This window comes from Mastigoproctus giganteus, chromosome 12 (assembly GCF_048544385.1).
Source record: "Mastigoproctus giganteus isolate SK-2022 chromosome 12, ASM4854438v1, whole genome shotgun sequence".
In the NCBI taxonomy this organism is placed as follows: Eukaryota; Metazoa; Arthropoda; class Arachnida; order Uropygi; family Thelyphonidae; genus Mastigoproctus; species Mastigoproctus giganteus.
The window spans coordinates 135,504,928-135,531,413 of record NC_143586.1 but is presented as its reverse complement, the minus strand read 5'-3'; the positions used below and the strand labels follow the sequence as shown (position 1 = coordinate 135,531,413).

General features: G+C 37.1%; 1 protein-coding gene across 1 annotated transcript in view; it reads left to right on the top strand.

Annotated features, from left to right (window-relative positions):
* Positions 1 to 26,486, top strand: part of LOC150077444 (glutamine and serine-rich protein 1-like) — a 166,718-nt gene that overhangs the window by 7,388 nt on the left and 132,844 nt on the right. Inside the window, exon 2 of the mRNA XM_090385906.1 lies at positions 24,726 to 25,055. Within this exon, the coding sequence (XP_090242032.1) occupies positions 24,726 to 25,055 (330 nt within the window). The remainder of the gene's footprint in view (positions 1 to 24,725; positions 25,056 to 26,486) is intronic.

Below are 26,486 nucleotides of genomic sequence, written 5' to 3'. Positions count from 1 at the left end.
TCAAGTCCAATCTGTTGTAGTATATTGATGAAACTGTCATGTTGTACACAATCAAAAGCTTTTTCAAAATCAGTGAAACATATATACACATCTTGTCCTAAGTCTGTGCATCTCTTGTTCCAAGGCGGTTGTGGAAGCCAAATTGGGTGTCACCAATTATGTATTCACATTTCACGAATATGTGGTTTCAAATCACCTTTAGTAATATTTTCAGCATATGACCCGTAAGACTGATAAGCTGCAAGTCTCCACAAGACTTTGGATTACTTTTCTTAGGAAGTATCATGAATTTAGATTTAAGCTGGAATATGTCCTGTTTGGTACACCTTATTGAATATGTCAATAAGCTTTCATATGTTATCATCAATAAGTTTCAGCATCTCAAGTTGCAACTTCATCTGGACCAGGAGCTTTCCCAGTTGATGCCTGCTGAATGGCATAGCACACCTCTGATTGTAATATTTCTGGTTGTTCCATCTCCTATTGTGTCCAATCTACCCACATCACTGAACAAATCTCCAACATGTTCCTCATAAGACTCACAGTTTGAATAAATTCAAAAGTCAACTGGATAGTCACCTATGTAAGGAAGGAAGTAAATAATTTCTATTTTCTTATCTACTCTTTCCCCAGCCAGTGCAGCAAAAGCCTGTGGCCTCACTATATGACTGTTACTATATTTAATAACCACATAGCTAGATGTATCTAAAAAAAAATACTAATAGAAACAGGTAAGACTAAAACTTATCGACAGTTGTTCATAGAAGTACAATAGCAAAAATTACATTCATTATTAACTTTCCAAAAACATTAATTGTCCAATAATGCAGTACAATGGGACGACTCTTTATATAATCACATTGGTGTTTACTGTAGTGCAACATGCATTATTACAGCTAGTTATGCATACATGTAAAAACGCTACTAATAGAAACACGTAAGTATATAACTTATCTGCAGTTATTGCTAGAAGTACAATAGATAAAAATTACATTCATTATTAACATTCTGAAAACAAATTTTTTCAATTTTAATTTCATCAATTTTTTTTTTTTTTTTTTTTTTTTTTTTTTTACCTTTAAAGAATAATTTTAGTCAAGAGATTGCCAATTTCAGGAGGTCCTGTCCTTCATCAGGAAACATTCATGTTAGCATAGTATTTTCTAGAGACTGATTACTTCCTCTATTTGTGTTGATATTTCCATTCAGTATAATGCTTGGCATGATTCATAAGGGTATGTAATGTAATCCCAAAGACTGGTATCCTTGAAATTTTTAAGTAGGATTAGCACATTAAAGGAAATAAAAATTATGTTAAAGAAAGAGAAAATGTTTGTTAAGTTTAGCTTCTTGCCTGTATACTCACTTGCTTTTATAAAAACAGAGTTTGGCGAGGCCAAGTAATGAAGGTGTTAAAACTATTGTGGAGAGTAAAATAAGCTAGAGGATTTTTTTTTATAATGTAGTTTTGTTAATTGAAATTAACATATGGGTGGAGCTAATTTCAGTTAAACTGATATGAACCCCTGGAATGTTGAAAGCCAACTAAAATATAAAGTCCTTATAACCAAAGATACTTGACTTGGGGAAGCAGCTGACCAGTTTTGGTGCTTTCGGAGCAGGGTGCAAATCACTTACAACTTAAAGATGTAGTTTAGGTTAATGTAAAACATTCGTTTTACATTAATCTAAACTTTTTGTTTATATCATCACATGAAAAAAAGTGCAGGCCATCAGTGCACAAAAGCTTGCAACTAATTCTAGCTCTGCGGGAATGAACAACAACAACAAAAAAAAGTTCTACATCAGTGTTTCTCAATCCTTTCATTTCTAGGTGACTAGAATTCCTTTTCCTAGAATAATTTTTTTTTAAGCAAATCCAATTCATTTTCCATTCCACAGCCTTCCTTATTTACCGTAATAAGTTTATTTCTTTGTTTTTTTTTTTTTAATTTGTTATGCTTGCAGCACATTACATCATTGAGAATGACCACTCTGCACTGATGATAAACAAACTCAGGCTACAGAAAATGAACTGCACCTCATAATGCATTATGAATTTCAGAAAATATTAATTATTGCAAAGCATGGACTGAGTGGTGCACTGTAGCTGTAGTTGCTGACACAAAGGAAAAATTCTAACAAATAAACAACTGAGTAGATGATTAAACATTCTAAAGACCTTGAAGAGTAATTTTTATTAGTAACTAGTTTCTAAAAATTCCAGTCTTTGGTTAACAATAATAGAATTTGCCTACTTGCCAAACATTAAACACATAGTTTGCAATCTACAGTAGTCCTTATACCATTATTTTAACAAGTCCAACTCACATTTAGTAAGTGTTGGCTGCCGGAAGCAATTACTCTGTAATGAGCAAGCAGAAACAGGAAAATGATCATCTCTTTCCTTCATCTCTTTCCCCCAAGTCTTTCAGTCATGACATGAAGATCATGAAGCACATCTGGGAGCACAAGGTTAATGAATTATGTAATAATCATCCTCATTCATCAGACATAGATGATTTAAATCAGTGGCTCACAAATCTGGATATCATTAGATCAGTGTTTTGCAAACTGTTTTGATGTGCACACGCACGCACACACACACTATACCTGCCAAAAATAATTTGACCCATCACTCTTTTCGTTCATTATCTTTAAGTTGATGGTGAATGCAATGGTATGTAATCTCCTTTGTTTAGGGCCAAAACCAGTAAACAAGAGTAAGAGATAGGAGAGTTTGTGTAGTACTAAGCACAAGTTTAATTAAGGCCATATGCAAAGTGATTATCCCATTCTATAAGGCAATGGTTTGGTTAGGTTACGTTATGTTAGGCCACATCTTGACTACTGCATAGACATCTAAAAGCTTCATTTAAGGACTTCTTGGTGTGGCGAATTGCAACCAGATTAGTCAAGGACTCTAGAACAGAACTTGATGTTTAATTCAGAAATGTTGCTGCTTTTTAATATGGATATTGGTACTGATCAAAGTCTGGTTTTAATAATTTTTTTTTGTATTTTCCTACCAATAAATAAATAAATAAAACAGTATTTGTGTGAGTTCTTAAAACTTACTTAATGCAAGTTTGATTTTTATTTTGTGAAACTGGCTCCTGAATTCATGAATTTTATTTCTTGTAATTTTTTTTTAGAAAGTCACTTTTTATTCCTGAATGAAGGGAGAACAGTTATATGTATTACTTAAACTTAATTTATTAAGAAAATGCACCATAGTTTTGGAATCTATATATGTAATAAAGGAAGAGGCGCTCACTTTGACCAATTTCAGCTTTAATAAAAGGGATTTGCACAAAAAAAGCACTAAGACAAAGGATCTGAAATCACGCTGATCAGAACTTCAATAAAATGACTGTTTGATTGAAATTGTTATATACTGTAATACAAATTCACTCTCAAACAGCAGCTGTTATCACTATGTGATACGATTCTTCCTTTGCCTTGAAGATATTTGATATCAATTCAATTTCATGCAAAATGCATTTTGTAATTTTTATTTCAATGGCTGTTATCCATTTCACTTTTGTGTAAATTACTGAATTTAAGTTAATGAGAAGTGATGCAAGTTCAAAAAGTTCACAACACAGCTGTTATTAAAAAAAAATTAATAATTAAAAGTTATATTTCACAAATGAGTCAACAAATCTGAAACAGCAACTCTCTTTCTCTCTCTCTCTCTCTGTAGAGGTATGTGGGAGTACCAAAACCTTTTAATTCTTTCCACAGACAATCATACTCAAAGAGAACCTTCAAAGAAGCCTCTTTTAGCCACAGTTTTTGAGTATCAACTATTGACAAAAAAGGAGTCTATTTCAACACATCGTACTACATGTTCCAAAAAGTAATAGCGGAAAAAGTGAAGAAACAACTGCAGTTACAATAATATGGTGTGACATAAGCATAGGGAAATCAAAATTGAGAGTAGGAGTGTGCTATAGGCCTAATGACTCTGATGAGTATAATAATATATTGTACAGGGAAATAGAGTGGGCCAGTAAATCAGAGAGTCTTATAATGGGGGATTTGAATTTCCCAGATATTGACTGGAAATTGTGGGTTGGTCACTCGCACACTAGCAAGGCTTTTGTGGATTTATTGGATGATTGTTTTCTACATCAGCATGTTCGTGAGGCAACAAGAGGGAGCAATACTCTTGATCTGATTATCAGTAGTGATTCTTCATGCATTAAGAACCTGCAGATAAATGAACCACTAGGTGGCAGTGATCACAGTGTGTTGAAGTGGGATTTACTCAAGGAGGTAACTACCATCAGAGGTAAAGGGAAGGGTTTTTGTTTTCGTAAAGGCGACTATGATGGTCTGAGACAGTATTTAAATTCTATACAGTGGGACCAACTGATGATGTTACCAACAGCAAACTCAAAATGGGAAGCATTCAAGGAACTAACCTTGGTGGCTACCAGGCTTTACATACCAACTAAGAAATATTGTTCAAGGTTTAGGCCTAAATGGTTGTCAGATGGACTAATGAGACATGTGGCAGAGAAGAAAAATGCATGGGATACATACAAATTAATGGGTGACATGGAAGCCTATGATAGATATAAGTTGGTCTGTAACCAAGTCACAAAGGAGATTAGGCAGGCAAAGGCAGATTATGAGAAATCCTTGGCAAAGGATGCAAAGAAAAACAGAAAAGAGTTCTTTACCTATGTAAACTGTAGAAGGAAAGGGATGAATCAGATTGGTCCACTGGATATTGATGGTTCAACAGTTGAGGATCCTGCTCAGGTGGCTAACAATCTAAACGAGTATTTTGCATCTACATTCACGCATGAGGAGTTATTCAGGAAGGATAATGATTTAGGTAAAGTAAACATTGGCAGTGAGCTGGATGATTTTGTAATAACTGAGAGGAAAGTGGAGGAGAGATTGTTGAGGATAAACATAAAAAAGGCACCTGGGGTGGATGGGATCTATCCAGTTATATTAAAGGAGGCAGCAAAGGAAGTATGCAAACCCCTAGCCATAATTATGAGAGCTTCTTTGGACTCAGGGGAGGTACCCATAGACTGGAGATGTGCAAATGTAACCCCAATTCACAAAGGAGGATCAAAGGCTGACACAAGTAATTATAGACCTGTTAGTTTAACTTCTGTTCCAGGTAAATTAATGGAGGCACTGGTTAAAGAAGCACTGCAGGATCATCTAGACAAGAATTCAGTTATAGCTCAGACGCAGCATGGTTTTGTTAAGGGCAGGTCTTGCCTGACCAATTTGATTGGATACTATGATGTAGTCACAAAAGAACTGGATGCAGGGAATAACTTTGATATTATATATTTGGATCTTAGAAAGGCTTTTGATACTGTTGCACATGGAAGACTGCTGCACAAATTGGAGCAGTGTGGCATTGGAGGCAAATTGCTGCTATGGATAAGGGGATGGTTGAGTGGCAGAAGACAGAGAGTGGTACTCAATGGACACTGCTCAACGTGGACTAATGTTATTAGTGGAGTTCCTCAAGGTTCAGTGTTGGGTCCATTGTTGTTTTCGGTGTTTATGAATGATATTGATGATGGGATATCAAGTTTAATGTCTAAGTTTGCAGATGATACAAAGGTTGGCAGGGTCGTTAAGGACACTACTGACGCTATGCTGCTGCAACAGGATCTGGAAAGGTTGAACAGATGGGCTGAGAGGTGGCAAATGAAGTTTAACATTGACAAATGTAAAGTACTACATATGGGTAACAGTAACCCCAGAGCAATGTATCAACTCTGCGGTACTACACTGACAGTGGTGGAGAATGAAAAGGACCTGGGGGTAATTGTGCAGGCAGATATGAAGTTCTCTGAGCAGTGCAGACGAGCTGCAAGAGTAGCTCGGTGTCTTGTCAATGATATACAGGAATTTTTCTAGCAGGGATAAGGAGGTGATTATTCCCTTGTATAAGGCAATGGTTAGGCCACATCTTGAGTACTGTATACAGGTCTGGAGGCCTCATTTCAAGAAGGATGTAGAGCTGCTGGAACGGGTACAGAGAAGGGCAACAAGATTAGTAAATGGAACAAAGGGTTGCTCTTACGAAGAAAGGCTTAAGTTTTGCAAATTACAGAGTCTGGAGACTAGGCACCGGCGAGGTGATCTGATAGAGGTGTATAAGGCTTTGAATGGTTTGAGCATGCTCAATGCCAATGGGATTCTTCATCTTTCTCAGAATAATCACCTCAGAGGGCATAAATTCAAATTGAGGAAGGACGGATGTCGGATAGATGTGCGGAAATTTGCCTTTGGCCAGCGGGTGGTTGGTTGGTGGAACCGACTTCCATCACTTGTTGTTGAAGTTGATAGCCTAAACAAATTTAAAGCTCAACTGGACAGGTATTTCGAACGAACGGAGGGGTGAAATGGGAGAGGGTTTTTTTTTTTTTTTTTTTTTGGCTGATGCTGAATAAGCTTGCTTTCTTGCATCATATGCCTCTACTAATGCTAATGCTAATATAATAAATAACCTGCTTATTCCTTTATTACCTATCTTAATTCTTCTGTAATTTTTAAGTTCACAGGTTTTTCTGTTATTTTTAATTTTTTTAAATTTTTGTGAAATTTGGTTTGTACCCTAATTATTAGGCTACACCTCCACATAATCTTGACACCAAAACACTTTTTTCATTCCCATACTATTTATCAAGTGGGTTACCCTCCTTAGCCTTGCTTGTTTCGTTTATCAAATCCCTTTACCCTTTGGTTAAAGTCAACCATATTAGAGGGTAGTCCATAATTCTTAATCCTGATTGATCACAGCCTTCTGTTGAACTGTAAAAGCAGTTGTATTCCTCCAGTTCAGCCATCCAAGTCTAATAGGCTATTTAGTAATAGTAATAATAGAGGCATGTGATGCAAGAAAGCAAGCTTATGTAGCATCAGCCAAAAAAAAAAATCCACACATCCAGTTTCTCCATGAATTTATTTAAGCTACCAACCTTCCACGACAGATGGAAGTTTGTTCCAGCAATTAACCACCTGCTGGCTAAAGGCAAATTTCCGCACATCTGTTCTACAACTGTCTTTCCTCAATTGGAATTTATGCCCCCTCAGGTTCGTAATTGGAACAAGAAGAATTCCATCAGAATTCAGTGTGCTCAACCCATTCAAGGCCTTATACACCTCTCAGTCAGATCACCTTGCAGATGCCTAGTCTCCAGCCACCACAATTTGCAGAACTTAAAGCCTTTCTTGGTTAGAGGACCCCCTTGTTCCCCTCACAACTCTTGTTGCCCTTCTCTGAACACACCCAAGCAACTTTACACTCTTCCTAAAATGTGGCCTGACCATTGCCTTATACAAAGGGATAACACCTCCTTTTTCTAGCAGAATTCCTGTATATCATTGACAATACCCCATGACTTTCTTTGGCAGCCTGTCTGCACTGCTTCGAAAATTTCATTTCTGACTGCACAATTACGCCCAGGTCTTTTTCATTTTCTACCACCCTAAGTGTAGTACAACAAAGTTGGTATGTTTCTCTGGGGTTACTTCTACCCATATGCAGTACTTTGCATTTGTCAATGTTAAACTTAAGTTGCCACTTTAAAGAGATCCCCTAAAGGTCCCAAACCTTTTCCGTTTTCGAAGCTTCCACACGATATTTTGCCTCTGTAATTAAAAATTCCGTGAACATTTTTTTCTTGCCCAAGGGATGATTGAATTGCAAGTAAATTACCTCCTCCAGTGTGAACTGTCTTATCCTCAAATATCTACAAATTCTCTTCCAAACTTCCTGCGTGAATCGACAGTAATAAAATAAATGGTACACTGTTTCAATTTCGGTACAAAATTGGCATAATCTGTTGCCTGTCTGACTAAATTTATACGTGATATTGTTCACTGGTATGTTTCCATAACCAACCATTCATGAAAAATCAATATGTGATGGGTAGTTTCTGCCAATTTTTAGATTTTTAAAAAACAACTGCGCGTTATGGTTTCCTAAATTTGGATTTTCTGAGTTAAACAGTGTCCAGTAGAGTCATTTTAAACAACTCTTAAAAGGATCTATATCTTTCTCCCTTAACTGCATGCACATATTCTGAATTTTTTTGTAATAGATAGGAATTCTCTCTGCTTTTGATCCTAGATAATTGCCGCCTTTAATTAAGGCTATATTAAATCCCATAGAATATTTTATCAGTACCGCTACTAAATGGTTAGATTGCACCATATTAGCCACGTCCAGCAGTCTCTTACAGCTACACCTCAAATTAATTTTTGGAATACTTATTCCCCCATCTTCCCACGGTAAAAATAAAAATATCTGTGCTATCTCTTGCCGTTTTCCTCCCTATAGAAACTGAAATGTTGGAACGTAAAATCGTCTCATTGTCCTGGCTGTGATTCCTGTTATAAACACCGTGTATAAGATTATAGGAAGAATTACGGTTCTAACAATAATGGATTTGTTCTCAAAAGAAAATTGTCCCACTTTCCACTCTTTTAAACTTTCCCGTATTTTAGTGGTGAGCCTTCCTACAGGTAGCATGGGACTCTCTCTAAACAGAACTCCCAATATTTGAATCGATTTATCCGACTCCACTTCTCGTTGTTGTAAAGGCCGATGTACCCATTCCCCTAACAATTTTATCCTAGTTTTATCTTCGTTTATGTTTAACCCCGACTTTTTGCCAAAAGAACTAACGAGTGACATAAATTCTTCAACCGCATAACTCGTAGCGAGAGTGGCGATAACATCATCCGCATACACTATACATTTACACTGCTCTGCCGGCTTTGGCAATGGTATCCCCTGAATGGCCTCAGTTCTGTCTATTCTTCCCAGTAGTGGTTCTAGTGCTAACGTAAATAACAAAGGACTAAGCGGATATCCTTGTTTTACTCCCCTATCAATTTTAATGTTTTACAAAATTTCTCCATTTATCAAAAGTCGTGTGCTACTAAGTGTATATAGATTTATCAGGACTGTAAACAACTGAGATCCTATGTTCGTATCTTTAATTATAGAGAAAAGGTAGTCGTGGTCGATTCTATCGAAAGCCTTTTCTAGGTCGATTGCTACTAACACTAAATTGTAACTCTTTTGTTTCCGATATTCTAATATATCTTTCAATAGCCGAAGGTTATATTCTATCTGCCTCCCCGGTATGCCGTAGCACTGTGTGCTTCTAACTACCTGGGTTACATCGCGTTTTAACTTAGTGGTCAGAATCTTTGCAAATATTTTGTAGTCACAATTAGCCAACATTATAGGTCTCCAGTTAACAAATTTCGTTAAATCCCATCCATGCTTTGGAATGAAAGTAGTATAGGCATTTAAAAAGCCTTCGGGTACAACCCCTTCCTGAAAAAATTTGTTAAAGACTGCCAAAAGAATAGGCGCTAACAAGTTCCAAAATTTCTTGTGAAGTTCAACCCCCAAACCGGCACGCGTCGCAATTTACATGATTTTAGAGCCACAGTTAGATTCCCCCATAATTATTTCCCTTGCCTGTAATGCTTTTTGCTCCACCGTTTCAGGGCTATTTGTGTATGTGTAGGATAATAACTCGACTATCCACTTGCCCCTATTAGACTTAGAAAAGCAAAAAGGTAGAGGGGAAAGTAATAGTAGGAGTAGAAGAGGAAAAGAAACGGTGTAGAAGAATGAAAGGGACGGTAACTCCTTCAACTCAGACCACTCAAAAACTCATAAACTCCTCGAATAAGCAACGCTTCCCCAGTGGAGAAGGCTGTTGTTACCTATTCTTGGAAACTCCGGACATCATCAGGCTCCCCCTGGTACCTACCCACCCACCGAAGAAGGGCCAAATAGCCCTGAAATGCCAAATAGCCCTTTCAGGGATATTTTGTATATGTGTGGGATGATAACTCGACTATCCACTAGTCCCTATTAGACTTAGAAAAGCAAAAAAGGTAGAGGGAAAGTAATAGTAGGAGTGGAAGAGGAAAAGAAACGGCATAGAAGAATGAAAGGGATAGTAACTCCTTCAACTCACACCACTCAAAAACTCCTCGAATAGGCAACGCTTCCCCAGTGGAGAAGGCTGTTGTTACCTATTCTTGGAAACTCCGGATATCATCAGGCTCACCCTGGTGCCACTTCAGGGCTATTTTGTATTGGATAATAAGTCGACTGTCCACTTGTCCCTATTAGACTTAGAAAAGCAAAAAGGTAGAGGGAAAGTAATAGTTGGAGGGGAAGAGGAAAAGAAACGGTGTAGAAGAATAAAAGGGACAGTAACTTCTTCAACTCACACCACTCATAAACTCCTCGAATGGGCAACACTTCTCCAGTGGAGAAAGCTGTTGTTACCTATTCTTGGAAACTCCGGACATCATCAGGCTTACCCCGGTGCCGTTTCAGGGCTATTGGCCCTTAATTCGGTGGTTGATGGGTTTCAGGGCTATTTTGTATATGTGTGGGATAATAACTCAACTATCCGCTTGTCCCAATTAGACTTAGAAAAGCAAAAAGGTAGAGGGAAAGTAATAGTAGGAGTGGAAGAGGAAAAGAAACGGTGTAGAAGAATGAAAGGGACAGTAACTCCTTCAACTCACACCACTTAAAAACTCATAAACTCCTCAAATAGGCAACGCTTCCCCAGTGGAGAAGGCTGTTGTTACCTATTCTTGGAAACTCCAGACATCATCAGGCTCCCCCTGGTGCCGTTTCAGGGCTACTTATGTATGTAATTCGAGTAATATCTACTCGAATATCCACTTGTCCCTATTAGACTTAGAAAAGCAAAACATAGAGGGAAAGTTATAGTAGGAGTGGAAGAGGAAAAGAAACGGTGTAGAAGAATGAAAGGGGCAATAACTCCTTCAACTCACACCACTCAAAAACTCAAACTCCTCGAATAGGCAATGCTTCCCCAGTGGAGAAGGCTGTTGTTACCTATTCTTGGAAACTCCGGACATCATCAAGCTCCCCCTAGCGGCACCGTTTCAGGGCTATTTGGCCCTTCTTCGGTGGGTGGGTAGGTACCGAAGTGATGCCGTTTCAGGGCTATTTGTGAATTTAATGTGAAAAAAAACCCATTGGACCAAATCTATTAAACCAAACAAATGAATTATAAAATTCAAATCTGAATCATAAAAAATCTAAATTTAGACGATCATTTCACAGATATTATGAATTAAATGTGAAAAAAAAATCCAATGGACCAGATCTATTTAACCAAACAAATTTTGAGTTATAAAATTGAAACCTATATCATGGAACTGGTTTTAATGAGAACCTAAGACATCTAGATTTTTTATCAAGAAAACTGAATTTTGTAATAGACGAAAAAAAACCCTGCTTTTTTTTTTTTTTTTTTTCCCCTCTCTAAAATAACTAAAACCAGTACTTTAGATGAACCTCATCTCCAACCAAACTGCACAGAAGAGGTGGCTCTCCCCACCTTTTCAGAAACTTATCAGACCCTAAACGCCATTTTTCCAACTGTAAAAACCTTTGCATGGAAGCAGACATTGTTTGTTTCAAGTCCCAAAGAGATCCCCTAAAGGTCCCAAACCTTGCCGTTTTCGAAGCTTCCACACATGATATTTTGCCTCTGTAATTAAAAATATAGTGAACATTTTTTTCTTGCCCAAGGGATGATCGAATTGCAAGTAAATTACCTCCTCTAGTGTGAACTGTCTTATCCTCAAAAATCTACAAATTCTTTTCCAAACTTCCTGCGCGAATCGACAGTAATAAAATAAATGGTACACTGTTTCAATTTCGGTACAAAATTGGCATAATCTGTTGCCAGTCTGACTAAATCTATACGTGATATCGTTCACTGGTATGTTTCCGTAACCAACCCTCCACGAAAAGTCAATACGCGACGGATAGTTTCCTCCAATTTTTAAATTTTTAAAAAACAACTGGGTATTATTTCCTAAATTTGGCTTTTCTGGATTTTCTGAGTTAAACAGTGTCCAGTAGAGTCGTTTTAAACCCCCCTTAAAAGGATCTATATCTTTCTCCCTTAACTGCGTGCACATATCCCGAATTTTTTTGTAATATATAGGAATTGTCTCTGCTTTTGGCCCTAGATAATTGCCGCCTTTAATTAAGGCTGTATTAAATCCCATAAAATACTTTATCAGTACCGCTACTAAATGGTTAGATTGCACCATATTAGCCACATCCAGCAGCCTCTTACAGCTACACCTCAAATTAATTTTTGGAATACTTATTCCCCCATCTTCCCACGGTAAAAATAAAAATTTCTGTGCTATTTCTTGACATTTTCCTCCCCATAAAAACTGAAATGTTGGAACGTAAAATCGTCTCATTGTCCTAGCTGTGATTCCTGTTATAAACACCATGTATAAGATTTTAGGAAGAATTACGGTTCTAACAATAATGGATTTGTTCTCAAAAGAAAATTGTCCCACTTCCCACTCTTTTAAACTTTCCCGTATTTTAGTGGTGAGCCCTCCTACAGGTAGCATGGGACTCTCTCTAAACGGAACTCCCAATATTTGAATCGATTTATTCGACTCCACTTCTCGTTGTGGTAAAGGCCGATGTACCCATTCCCCTAACAATTTTATCCTGGTTTTATCTTCGTTTATGTTTAACCCCGACTTTTTACCAAAAGTAGTAACAAGTGACATAAATTCTTCCACCGCATAACTCGTAGTGAGAGTGGCGGTAACATCATCCGCATACACTCTACATTTACACTGATCTGCCGGCTTTGGCAACGGTATCCCCTGAATGGCCTCAGTTCTGTCTATTCTTCCCAACAGTGGTTCTAGTGCTAACGTAAATAACAAAGGACTAAGCGGACATCCTTGTTTTACTCCCCTATCAATTTTAATGTTTTTCGAAATTTCTCCATTTACCAAAAGTCGCGTGCTACTATGTGTGTGTATAGATTTCTCAGGACTGTAAACAACTGAGATCCTACGTTTGTATCTTTAATTATAGAGAAAAGGTAGTCTTGGTCGATTCTATCAAAAGCCTTTTCTAAGTCGATTGCCACTAACGCTAAATTGTAACTCTTTCGTTTCCGATATTCTAATATATCTTTTAATAGCCAAAGGTTATATTCTATCCGCCTCCCCGGTATACCGTAGCACTGTGTGCTTCTAACTACCCGGGTTACGTCGCGTTTTAATTTAGTTGTCAAAATCTTTGCAAATATTTTATAGTCACAATTAGCCAACGTTATAGGTCTCCAGTTAGCAATTTTCGTTAAATCCCGTCCATGCTTCGGAATGAAAGTAGTATAGGCATTTAAGAAGCCTTCGGGTACAACCCCTTCCTGAAAAAATTTGTTAAAGATGGCCAGAAGAATAGGCACTAACAAGTTCCAAAATTTCTTATAAAATTCAAACCCAAAACCATCCGGTCCCGGCATGCGTCGTAATTTACATGATTTTAGAGCCATGGTTAGATCCCCCATAATTATTTCCCTGTCCTGTAATGCTTTTTGCTCGGGTGTGAATTGTCCAATCGTCCAAATGGAGTTGTCTCTCTCTTTTTTTTGCAAAGCAAGCTCTTTTTCATAGTAGTTTACAAAACTATTCATAATAGTTGGCGTTGTTGAATGTGTGTTGTCATCGTCTGTAATTTCCTGAACAGTTTTGGCTAAATTATTTAACCTTAGTCTTCTTTGGTAAAATGCAGCTGAAGGACTATCAGCCTCCCTAAATTTCAGCTGTATTTTTCGCGCCTTTTCTTTCTCTTCTTCCAATATCATACCGTCAATAATCGCTTGTACTTCCTCTGTTGCACTTTCATCCCCGCACCGGTGGTAAATTCTTTTTTCTTGTAGGAGATCTTTCAGTCTATTTCTGCGTTGTTCATTTCTTTCCTTAATTTTGGAGTAATAAAATGATTTAGCAATTTCTTTAATTTTCGCCAACATTTCCCACTCATTTCTACCTGACTCTACTATCTGTTTAATAACTGTTGTAAAGTCCCAGTCCTCTCTCTCCAGAACTGCTGGGTTGAGCTTCCAATAGCCATTACCCAGACTAACGTTCGTGAATAAATCTCCTTTCCACATTACTGCCAAGTGATCTGAAACTTGTCGACCTCCCGCAAATTTCACATGCCGTATCATTGTTATCTTATCCTTCAACTGACTTGTTGCGTAAATGCGATCTATCCTAGTTCCTATATTATTGGCTATTCTCGTGGCCGCTCGTTTCCCCGGATTTTTTTCCCTCCAGACGTCTACCAAGTCTAATTTAGTACAAACCTCGATTAATTCACGAACCCCCCCCCAGTACCATGATGCGGGTTACCCGCCAGAATTTTGTCCATAATGGGGTCAGGAACGCAGTTCCAGTCCCCTGCCATTATAATCCACTGCACCCCCCCCCTCATATAGTTGCCCAGCCCCTGAAACAGAGTTTTCCTTTCTAAAGTGGAATTTGGACTATAGACACAGATTAGTCTAATTGTACGCCCCCCCATAGCTCCAATCCACTGCCACAACCCGACCTTCTGTATCCCTACCTGCCAGTTGTACAGTCCCTAAAATTGGAGGAACCACTACTATTCCCACCCCTGTGGATCGATTTGTCCCAAAACTCCAAAATCCTAACAACCGGTATCTGTTTTGAAACTGCTGGATGTCTGCTAAAGCTGGCGAAGTGAGTTTCTTGTAAAAACCAAATCTTCACCCCCCCATGTTCATCATAATTTGCCATATCATCCTTTGTTTGTTAATCGCTCTCAGACCCTGTATGTTTAACGACATAAATGTTATTCCCGACATTATGAGCAGAACTTTACTAAAACTTCTGCTAAGGTATTCCTATGTTCGGCATTTAACTTTAATTTGTTACTGGTGAGTAACACAGTGAGATCTCCAACATTCTTGTTTTTAATATTAGAAATAACGAAATCACCCCAGGTGAACTGAATATTAACTACCTGACCCTCCTCGTTTTCATTCCAAAGAAAATTCGGTTCTCCTCGAGTTTTAACAATTTCCGCCAAGCTTCGCCTATATTCCCTGTATTCTTTTGTGTTTCCTACTACATTTAACCATTCTATCCCTTCATATTCCCTCGTTTGTATGCCATCTGAATCCGAATCAGACCCCGAAAGTGTTTTGCAATCTTTCTTACCGCCTGACAAAATTGATAACTCCTCCCCCTCTATTTGTTTTATTTCGGTCTCTTCTTGAATTTCCTCTGTTCCCCCTTTTGCTCTTTTAGTTTTACCGCTTATTTCTTCCTTCTCCCCCCCGTTTACGTACATTTCGTACTGTATTTTCCGCTTCCATATCCTCGGTTAGTTCTGCGTATTCCGATTGTGTTGCCGACATATCGTACGCTATTGTAAACGTTGGTGTGATTTCTTTAATCTGCATCTCACCCCTCTGCGCTCCTATAGTTTCCGCGCTCTCAGCGTTAGGCATATCTTTTGGTGGCTTGCTCACTTTCTGCTATCCTCCCCCACCAGCAACTCTTTCGGCAAACGTGCGTTCCGGGCATTGAATGAATTTATGCGTGGAAGCTCCGCATTTTTTACAGTTATTAAGGCAGTTGGCAGTAATGTGACCGGTGCCATTACAATTAAAACAACGTGATTTTTGGCATTCTGCTCCCAAATGGTCTTTACCTCCACACCTCAAACAAACTTTTAGAACTCCTGGGTAATTTATTAATAACCTATGACCCATCAAATCGATGATGTTTGGCACAGGCGTTTTCATGTCAATATGTATTTGCACCGTACCTGTTTCCACGCCTGGCCATTCCTCATATTCTTTTCTATGAATCTTAACAACCTTACCAAACTTGTTAAAAAAACTCTCGACAGGACTATTAGACATTTCTACCGGAAATCTATCAATAGTAACCACTTTGCGTATGTTACCAATTTGCACAGGTTTGATCATTATGTTTCTAATAGAAAACCCTTTCAAGACCTTTTCTCTTGCCTCTATTGTTTTCAAGACCAACTGATATTTCTGCCTCGGTAATGGAGTTAATCCTTTTATCTCGTAAACCAAAACAACCTGAGTCACTCCCCGCATTACCTCTCTAATTGGACAAACCTCTGTAGTCTGAAACTCCACTGTTCTTTCTCTAAAGAAGAAGTGTGCCATAATTAATCTCGGTTCCTTAAGGAAAATGAATAGTTAAAAAATCCCGTGTCCTGCCTGACACCAGCAAAATGAAAAAAGAAAATATCTAACTTGGCAGAAATAAATTTCAAAGAAACGTAAAACAAAAGAAAATCAATCACTTACTACCCTCCTAAAGGAGGTTCCCCACAACGGGGAAACCTCAGCTGAAAGGACCGCCGCTAACCTCTTGATGCGATCGGACACTTTCTTCAACCTTCAGAACGAGAAGAACACTAATGAACGAAATAATTCACAAAACAGTCTCTAGACGGCACTGTTTCAGGGCTATTTATGTATGTATGTGAATATCTACTCGAATATCCACTTGTCCCTATTAGACTTAGAAAAGCAAAAAAGGTAGAGGGAAAGTTATAGTAGGAGTGGAAGAGGAAAAGAAACGGTGTAGAAGAATGAAAGGGACAGTAACTCCTTCAACTCACACCACTCAAAAACTCATAAACTCCTCGAATAGGCAACGCTTCCCCAGTGGAGAAGGCTGTTGTTACCTATTCTTGGAAACTCCGGACATCATCAAGCTCCCCCTAGCGGCACAGTTTCAGGGCTATTTGGCCCTTCTTCAGTGAGTGGGTAGGTACCCAAGTGATGCAATGATGGAAAAACAGTTATGAAGTATAACTCCACAATATGAGAGATCCCTGATGGTGTATCATGTATTTAGACTCTAAAGCATTTAGGGCATAAGCTTCAAGCTATGGGAGAGTCTAGACTATGTATAAATATAGTGCAAATGCATCAGAAATATATAGCTATATCTGAATAAATCAGAATATTAGTAAAACAGCATCGTTTTAAGTTATATCTCATATTGTGAATACCTTCACAACGAGTTGCCATGATATTGCACTACTTCGAGTAAGTAACACTTCACCTAAGGAGAAGATTAATGTTACTTATACCACCACCCAGACAGCACTGTTTCAGGGCTATTTGGCCTTTCTTCGGTGGGTGGGTAGGTACCCGAGTGATGCAGTGATACACCATTAGGCATCTCTCATATTGTGGAGTTATACTTCATAACTGTTTTGCCATCATTGCATCACTCGGCTACCTACCCACCGACCGAAGAGGGGCCAGTGCTGTCTGGGTGGTGGTATCCATCTGAGAATAAGTAACATTAGTCTTCTCCTTAGGTGAAGCGTTACTTATTCGAAGTAGTTCAATATCATGGCAACTCGTTGTGAAGGTATTCACAATAGGAGATATAACTTAAAACGATGCTGTTTTACTAATATTCTGATTTATTCAGATATAGCTATGTATTTCTGATGCATTTGCACTATATTTATGCATAGTCTAGACTCTCCCATAGCTTGAGGCTTATGCCCTAAATGCTTTAGACTTCAATAACAGTTTAAAGCCCTACCACATGGTATAAACCACATATCATCCCTTTCCCTTTTCACACAATTGCCTTTTTTACATTTAGCTTCAACAATTTCTCTTCCACTTTCCTCTCAGTTATCAAAAAATCATTCGTCTCCCCATTAGAATTTGCCACACTTTTGGCATCCCTGTCCCTAAAAATTCATTGTGTGTGAATGTAGTTGTGAAAAAGAATTATTGTATGTGGTATTTATTGTAATAGAATTATAGAAATATTGTTAGAATGCAGAAATTATTTATGCATTCACACATGTGACCCCCCTACACACACACACACACACACGCTGCTGGATATAACATTCCTTAGATTTAATATTCATAAGTTGGTTCTGTAGATATCATTATAAAAGAGTTTCTCTGTACCTTGCTGCTTGAATATTGATGTCACAAACATGTGCCAGCATTCTCCATGGCTGAAATAACTTCATGATTTCAATAAGAGATTAACTAACACTGCACTTCACATAAATTTTAAGGACAAAAAATGATCGAGTTTATTGAAGAAAACTTTACAGAAAACATTCCAATAACCGAACCATTTAGAATCTAAATACAACATGGATGGTCAGCTCTATATTTTAGACCAGGTGTGTCAAACTCATTTCTGTCATGGGCCATTTTGTGTGATGGTGTGATTTTCGCGGGCCGCATAAAATTTTCTTAAATATTATATATTGATTCAGGATTCAGTAGCATAATCAGGATAATTAAAACTCATATGTAATTAACATTTAAATTTTTATTCAGATCTACAGAATACAAGTAATTTAGAATTTAGTATGTATAGTGAAGAAATGGGAGTAAAGTGGCTGTTGATGAACTGGTAACCAAAGGAGCGCAAGGCAGCCAAAGTAACACACCTCTATTAGTTACAATTTATTAGGAAATGTTTCGGAAATTTCTACAAAGACTGAAGATGGATTTTGTAACAATAACAATTTCCAAAATGTTTCCTAATAAATTGTAACTAATAGAGGTGTGTTACTTTGGCTGTCTTGCGCTCCTTTGGTTTTAGTATATATAATTATTATATTATTATTTTTATTTAAAAATTAAATATTCAATATATTTATGAAAATAATTAATTTGTTTTCCCAGAAACCTGCCAGCGTTTACCCCCTACTAGTTTTTCGACATCAGGAGTCAGACTGTGAACATACAATTTTCAGTATATCGGAAAGATGTTTATCTGTCAATCTCGATCTATACGCCGTTTTATTTAATTTCATACATGAAAATAATTGCTCGCATAAGTATGTACTCCCAAAGTAGCACATAATTTGCGCAGCAAACTTTTAATTTCCGGGTATTTTTCACCTATGTAAGAATATATTTTTGGAATTCCTACTTCTCGACATTTGTCTTTCAAAAATGAATCATTTTGGAAATCAATTAATTCCAGTTAAATCAAAGTGGGAGCTTTTTCGATTTCAAATGAAAAAGGTCCAACAAAAAGAGAAAACATATCTTCTAACTCTTTAAAATCATTAAAACCCTTATCGAATTCGTTTTTGATTTCCTCAATTTTGTCACAATATTGTGAGAAAGTGCAATTTTGATTTTGTGTTTTTAACTGCTCACAAGTAGGAAAATGGGTCAAAACTTCTTTTTTTAAATGATTTTTAAACGTTAGTTTTTGTACAAAACTTGCTATTGCTTCGTACATGTTCGTTATTAACTTATTTTTACCTTGCAGTGAAATGTTAAAATTATTGAGGTGGCTTGTAATATCAAAGGATTTTTTATAACTGATACATTTTAATTTTTCATTTCAAGAAAAACTTATTTCCTCCAAAAGCATATAAAATCTCTTTAAAATTTTGTGGCATGATAACCATCGAACTTCTGTATAATAAGGAAGATTGTCGAACTCAGATTCTAAATCTTCAAGAAGAGAAGTAAATTGCCCATGGTTGAGTGCTCTTACTCGAATAAAGTTGATTGTTTTTGTTACTGTTTTCAATACATCGTCCATTTTTAATATTTTTAAACACAGAACTTGTTGATGAATAAGGCAGTGGACAGCCACGGTTTTCGGTTTATCTGGGTACTCAGCTTGTAATTTTCTAATCAGTTTTTACACAAATCCTCGATTTTCACCTGTCATTGATTTAGCACCATCGGTTGTTACAGACACAAGTCTGTCAAGTGGTAGCTTACACTTTTCTAAAATTTTTAGATTGCTCCAGAATTTTTAGATTGCTCCACACAGCAGCAAAAATATCTTCACCAGTCATAGTTCCAAGAAGAGGGATAACTTCCAACAATTCTTTGGTGATCCTCATGTTATTATCACAACCACGAAAAAATACAGCAACTTGAGCAACATCTCGTATATCTGTACTTTCATCAATTGCAGTTGAAAAGAACAAGACATCTGTAGATATATCCTGTAGTTGATGTTATCTGCCATTGCGCTAATTCTCTCTACCACTGTATTTCCTGATAATAAAATATCGCGAAATGATTGCAGTTTTACAGGACAGACAATTTCAGCTGCTTTTATCATACGTTCTTTAATTAACGAACCACCCATTAACGATTTTGAACATCTTGCTAACAAATAGCTTATTTCGTAACTTGCTCTTACTACTGATTCATTAGTTTTCATGAATTTTGTAAATACTTGTTGTTGACTATGAAGTGTTTTCTTCATTGTTTTTAATTTTTCTTCTCTTATTTTTCCTTTGAAGCCCGAATATTGTTCCTTATGATTACAGTTATAATGCCGCTTAATGTTGTATTCTTTAGCAACACTAATATTTTCCTTACAAATTAAGCATGTAATTTTACTGTTCACTTCCTTACAAAAATAGTTCAGCTCCCACTTTTCTTGGAATTTTCTTCCCTCATTATCAATTTTTCTTTTCTTGACTGTGTTGAAAGCGACATTTTCAATATAAATTCTATAGTTGAAATTAAAATGATAAAATTAAAAAAACGATTACATAGGTATTTGTTAAATTATAGATAGCAAACACAATGCACACAACACAACAGATCCAGACAAAGAAACTAGTAAGAATGAAGTATCTTTTCGATAAAATTATAAAAAACGCTGCATTTGCAATATTGTGATATTAGTTTAAATGTAAAAGAAATTTAGATTTAAGATTTCTCTATTTAAAAAATAAAATGTAACTCTTTTATTTTTAAAGAAATAAACTAAAAAGTTACAATGTTATTTAAAGATAATAATTTCAATTTTCATTCATTTGAAATTACTATTTATATTTTTAGTTCTTTCTAATCAAGGCTCCACCTATCCAGTCTTTTTTTTTTTTTAATTATTATCAATTAAAATGATTATTTTTATATTTATTACAGAGGTTTTTTAATCCTTATATCCTAGAATTATAAATAGGTACTTTTTAATTGTTTACTTTAACATTATATTTTTGGGCATCACAGGCCACAAAAATTTTGTTGCGGGCCGCCAGTTTGACACCCTAGTTTTAGGCTATCAAAATGTTGCCAAAATTGTTGTCTAAATGGTCAGATTATTGGAAATTTTTCTGTAAAGTTTTCTTTCTAGTTTGTTTTTTTTTTTTTTTTTTTTTTTTTTTTTTGCCTTTAAAATTTACATGTGGTGCAGCATTAGTTAATTCCCACTTATGTCTTTCTTCCGATGTTTTAGTGACTACTTTTATGTACACCTGCCTAAGAGCAAGTAAGATCTTGCCGACACCCTGAGTTTGCTGTGACATGGACTCAGCATGGTGTTGAATGTATTCCACACAGAATACATTCTAGTCCTTTTTTTTTTTTTTTTTTTTTTTTCTTTATGTAAACCCCAAACACAAGAGGTATTAGAACCTTATAGTACTTAGTACCATGCTTGGGTTGGAGGTTGAGAAGACGAAAGAAGATATTTGTTGACATTGGACTTAAACTTCTGCAGACTGTAATTTTCAGGAAATGTGCCCTAATGCATGTCATCCCATTGTGCATTCTTGTAATGCCAAACAACACGAGGTTGGGAATAGCCATGAGATAAAGGCTCCATTGGAGAAAAGACAATCGCCTAGTTGCGATCTGAGGTGCCTAAAGGACTACTCACTTCGACCATGTACTTAGAAGGATTGTTTTGAGAAGAAGATCAATCGTGTTGGCTGTATGGTTAGAATTGTCCGGTACTCTTGTAGATAAATGAACAATCTGTGAAAGGTCTTAAGTAATTGCAAAAGCCTCAGCATCTCAACCAGCTGGGTCGGTGCGACTAGAAAACGGAAGCCAGCTGGAGTTGTGAACATTAAAATCACCAAAGAAAATTACCTCACTGTTAGGAAAGTTGGACTGGAGAAAGTCCAGTTGCAAAGAGAGGAAGTCAAAGAGCTCCAAGTGATTAGTGGAGTTGGGAGAATGGTGGAGACAACAGGTGAATTTGACATAGTGAGGTTGAGAGATTTTAAGCCAGAGAATATCAAAAAGAGGAGATTTCAAATTACCAAGTCTTTGACAGGGAATATTGGAACGGACATATGCACAAGTACCACCTTTGAGGCAAAAGGAATCATACAGCAAATAATTTGGGCAACTGAGATGAGCAGTAGATGAATCAACCAATAACTGAGATTCTGTCAGAAAAAATACATGGGGTTTGGCAGACTGCAAGTGTAAATGGACATCGTTGAGATTAGAATTGAGACCACCTATATTTGTGAAATGAATTAGGAAGTGTTTGGGAGGTTTAGATCTTTTCGCAGATAAGCTTACTCTATTAGTTTGACAATTCATGGTGTATTCAAGAGTAAGAAAAGGTGGGGGGGGGTCATGCTGTATGAATTAATGAAATTTTTGGATATGGCGTACACATGGTAAGAATATACCCAGATCATTGACATAACGTGGCCTCGACAATGCTCCCCGCATACACACTACTCGGACTCCCTCCAGTCACTATCTGGCAGAGTAGAGGTAGCAAGATTATATTTAATTATATTTCAATTAGCTGATCCGGAAGCCTCCTAGAGAGTTACCAATAGGTTCGGTCAGTTGTACTAACTAGCGGCCGGCCTGCGAACACCGTTTTAGAGCTTTACTCTCGAAGTGTATGGAAGATTCAATCTCGCCACGATGTTTATCATAACCTCAAAAGTCATCAATGATACTGCATGATGGAAGAGATGGGGAAGGGTTGACCGGAACTTAGTACTGAAGACTAAACATAGGTTCTGCCACTTCAAGCCTCCAATAAGCAAAGTGGTGTTATTGCACCAGTTGATGAGAGTCATCTATTACCTAGTACTGCCTGGTCACAGATGGACGGCATTCCTCCATGTGGGGGTGCCTCCGTAGCCAGGTGGGAAGGAGCAGCAGTGCGTAGCACATGCTTCTTGATTAGACCGGGGTTCGAGCCCGTCACCACCAAATACGGAGGATGCGGAAAGGTCAGGGAATGACCACCGCATATCTCGGAGCAATATGGCCTTAGTTGTTAATGCTCCTAAAAACCAAATAACAACAACCACCTCCATGTGGTGTGGGTGCCACACCTCGACCCCTGCTTACGTTGGTTCACACCTGGGTGGTCACCCACCATGTACTTGTGCATGGAGGTTATACCCAGGATTACTAACAGTCCAACCATTGTGAAGGTGTAAGCAGAGGATTTGGCTGTCACAGACCGTCCGGACTTTGCTAAAATTGGGTCCACTTGACTTGAGTGTCACCCGAATATCAGTTTCATCAGTGTTTTAGACTCCCAGGTAGCAAGTACAGCTTGTCTGGGATATCTGAGAGAATGTCTGTAACAACCTTAAGTACCAAACTCAACATGGACCAGCCTCCCATATTTGTTGCAAATTAGATGGTTTCGGATCTCTGCCAAAAAGCTTATTCTACCTCATCCCATAGCCACTCAATTGGATTATGATCTAATGACCAGGGAGGCCACCACCTTTGGCTGAATTCACTGATCTTCCTGGAACTAATTCCAGTAGTGTGACATGCACATTATCCTGTTGTAAGAAACCGTTCTCGGATGGATACAGTGCAGACATGGAGAGATACATCCTGTTGGAAACAATTTCCAGATAACCTGTATCAACCAAATTACTCTACTGGTATCAAGGAGACCACATTTACTTGGGGCACACACACACCACTCGCTTCCATTGTTGACACCAGCAGGGTGGGTACATGGGCTCATTCTGTTTTTGCTGTATTCTAGTGCACTCATCAGTGTGAAACATCAGAAGCTAGGATTCGTCAGACCAGGCTTTTTTCTTCTCCCCCCCCCCCTCCGTTCCTCCAGTTTTGGTGTTCCTGAGCCAATACTGGAGGAATGGTGTACTGTAACCACATAATCTTTTTTTTTTTTTTTTGCTGACAGGAGCAGAATCTGGTTTGGTCGTTGACTGAGCTAATCCATCCATGGCAGGTTAAGACAAGCTGTGCATTCTGCAATTCCTCTTTCATTACCATTGTTGTACTGGGTTATTATCTGATTGATTGTAGTCCTGTTACTACATAAGTCTCTAATGCCTCCATTGGCCTCTCAGATCAGCAAACTGTTTTTGATCACAGGATTACCATTGGCTTGGATATTATTTCGTTATTGGACGAATATTGATACATCTGAGACACAGTCATATCTTGTTTGAACCATGTTATGTTTGTGGTCACTTCAATATTTCAACTTTCCCATTCTCATTCGGAATTCTACATCTATAGCATTCCTACATAACTGCCCACTTGCTTTATATAGCTTGGTACAAGTATGTAATGCTGTTATTGAAAGAGTACTCCATTTTATGGAGAACTTTTTTTATTTTTTTTTACTTAATATCTACTGAGTAGCCACTCTGTATATTAAGTAAAAAAAAAAAAAAAAAAAAATTGCAATGACATTGCTCCTGAGAAAAAGTGCAAGGTGATAGCACATGCAAGGTGACTGTGAAATTCTTTCACAGTCACCTTGTATGTTTATGCAATGTAAACTGTGCAACATTATTAAGCATAGCTTATCATTGTTATTTACTTAATTATCCTTCAATCAGTAAAACAATTTGATATTGATATGAGCTGAGAATTAGGAATGATAATATCCACTTCTTATCAGTTGGCATACTTAGCCAATAATACATTTTTCAACATACTGTATTATTATGTAGTTTCTTTATAATGAGTAATCTGAAATGAATAACCAGAAAAGCATTTTTTGATTTTTTGACAGCTCATTAATTTTGATATTCTGGCACTACATTTTTCTTTCTTTTTTAATTGCAGATTACAGAGTCAACTAAGTCTTCCCATACTTCACCAGACAGTGCTTTAAAAAAGGCTGGTAGGAAAAGAGCTTGTCGTAGGCGTTTTCAAAGTTCCCATGGTACATCAAGACGAGGAAGACCTAGGAGAAGTAATAATCAAGAAAAAGTAATGGCTACAGCACCAGCAGCAGCAGTAGTATCAAGGACAACAGAAGCTGTGACATCTGCAGCAGGATCAGCAGCTACTACTGCTGATTCTGATATGGATAATTTTCAGAGGGAAGCCTCCCCAGCCAGGAGAACCCGCTTTAAAGCATCACAATATAATGTTATTAGTAGAGAATGCATGGTAAGGGTTAAGAAATATTGATTGTTTATATATACAGATAAGGTTTTCCACTGCATAATTTAAGGAAATAATGTGAGGCAATGCTAAGTGCAATTTGAAGAGATTTTTTTTTTTTTTAATTAGTTTTTAGAAATATTAATGTTTGTGATATCGCCCGTTTGTCAGAAACAGTTATACAAGTTATAAAAAATTCGTGTATTTTTGAAAATTCTGAAAACAAATTATTTGTAGTGAGCTGTCTTCCAATTTTGTCCTGCCACCCTACCTCCTTTATTGTAATTTCAAAATTTTTAAATGAAATATATCATCAGTGAATTCAATTTAGGGAGGCCTCACTTCCACTGGGTAAGCAATTCTGCCTGGTTAAGTAAGAATACCTGATGTAAATAATGAAGTTTCATGAAAACAACTCAGTCAAAAATGGTTTCATCAGAACAAATGCAAGGGTAATGAAATATTCAGTATGAAAAAATCAACTCCCATCTCCTACCAGTTCACTGTGCATCTTTATGTAACCATGTTTCGTTTTAATAAATGTCATTGTAGCAAAAATATCACTTTAATACAATAAAAATTTATACTTCTACAAAAAAAATAATAATAAAATATGTAATATAATATAAAATATAAATTAATATACAGTAAACCCCCGCTGTTCGCGGGGTTTACGTTTCCTGAGAAATGCCGAAAATGCGAATACTGAGTTATGGCTCCCATAGTAATAAAGGGGTTCCGTTCCAAAGTATGAAATATATAAGAAAAACTAGTCTAAAATTTTGTCTATGTATGTATTATATGTACCTTCATAATATGACTATATACATAGACAGTACATAGTGAAATGCAAGCATATGGCATCGAAATGAAAATAAGAAACAATATTTATTAGAAATTTCAAACCAGTGCCTTTGCTAGCTTATCCCGCCAATGCTATCACCAGTTTCGCTAAAGTGTTGATAAAGGAGTTTTGCCTTTTCACGAATGATGAGTGAACTTAATGGAATTTTATTTTGAGTTCGGTCTTCTATCCACAGGTTTAAAGCCTTTTCCATTTTTTCTAATTTAACTTCATGAGTTACAGAGCAAATTTTTGAAGCAATTAGCGCGTTTTCACGGACACTACGGCGGATTTTTTCTTCCGATTTCTTGATTGATCGTACCATTGACTCATTGATTTTATAATGTTTTGCCACTGAGGAGACACTTTCACCATTAGAAATTTTATTTAATAACTCAATTTTATTCGCTAATGTCATCACCTTCTTTGATCTTTTCACATTTCCCTTGTTATTCATAGCCATATTTTTGTATGGGTTAGAAAGAACTTGACCACAATAAAGTCACTTTCTTCCGTTAACACACTCAAAAAAGTCTGTTTTACACTGCAAAACGGTAGATTTATCACTTTTGTAAGTATATCAAATTATAAAT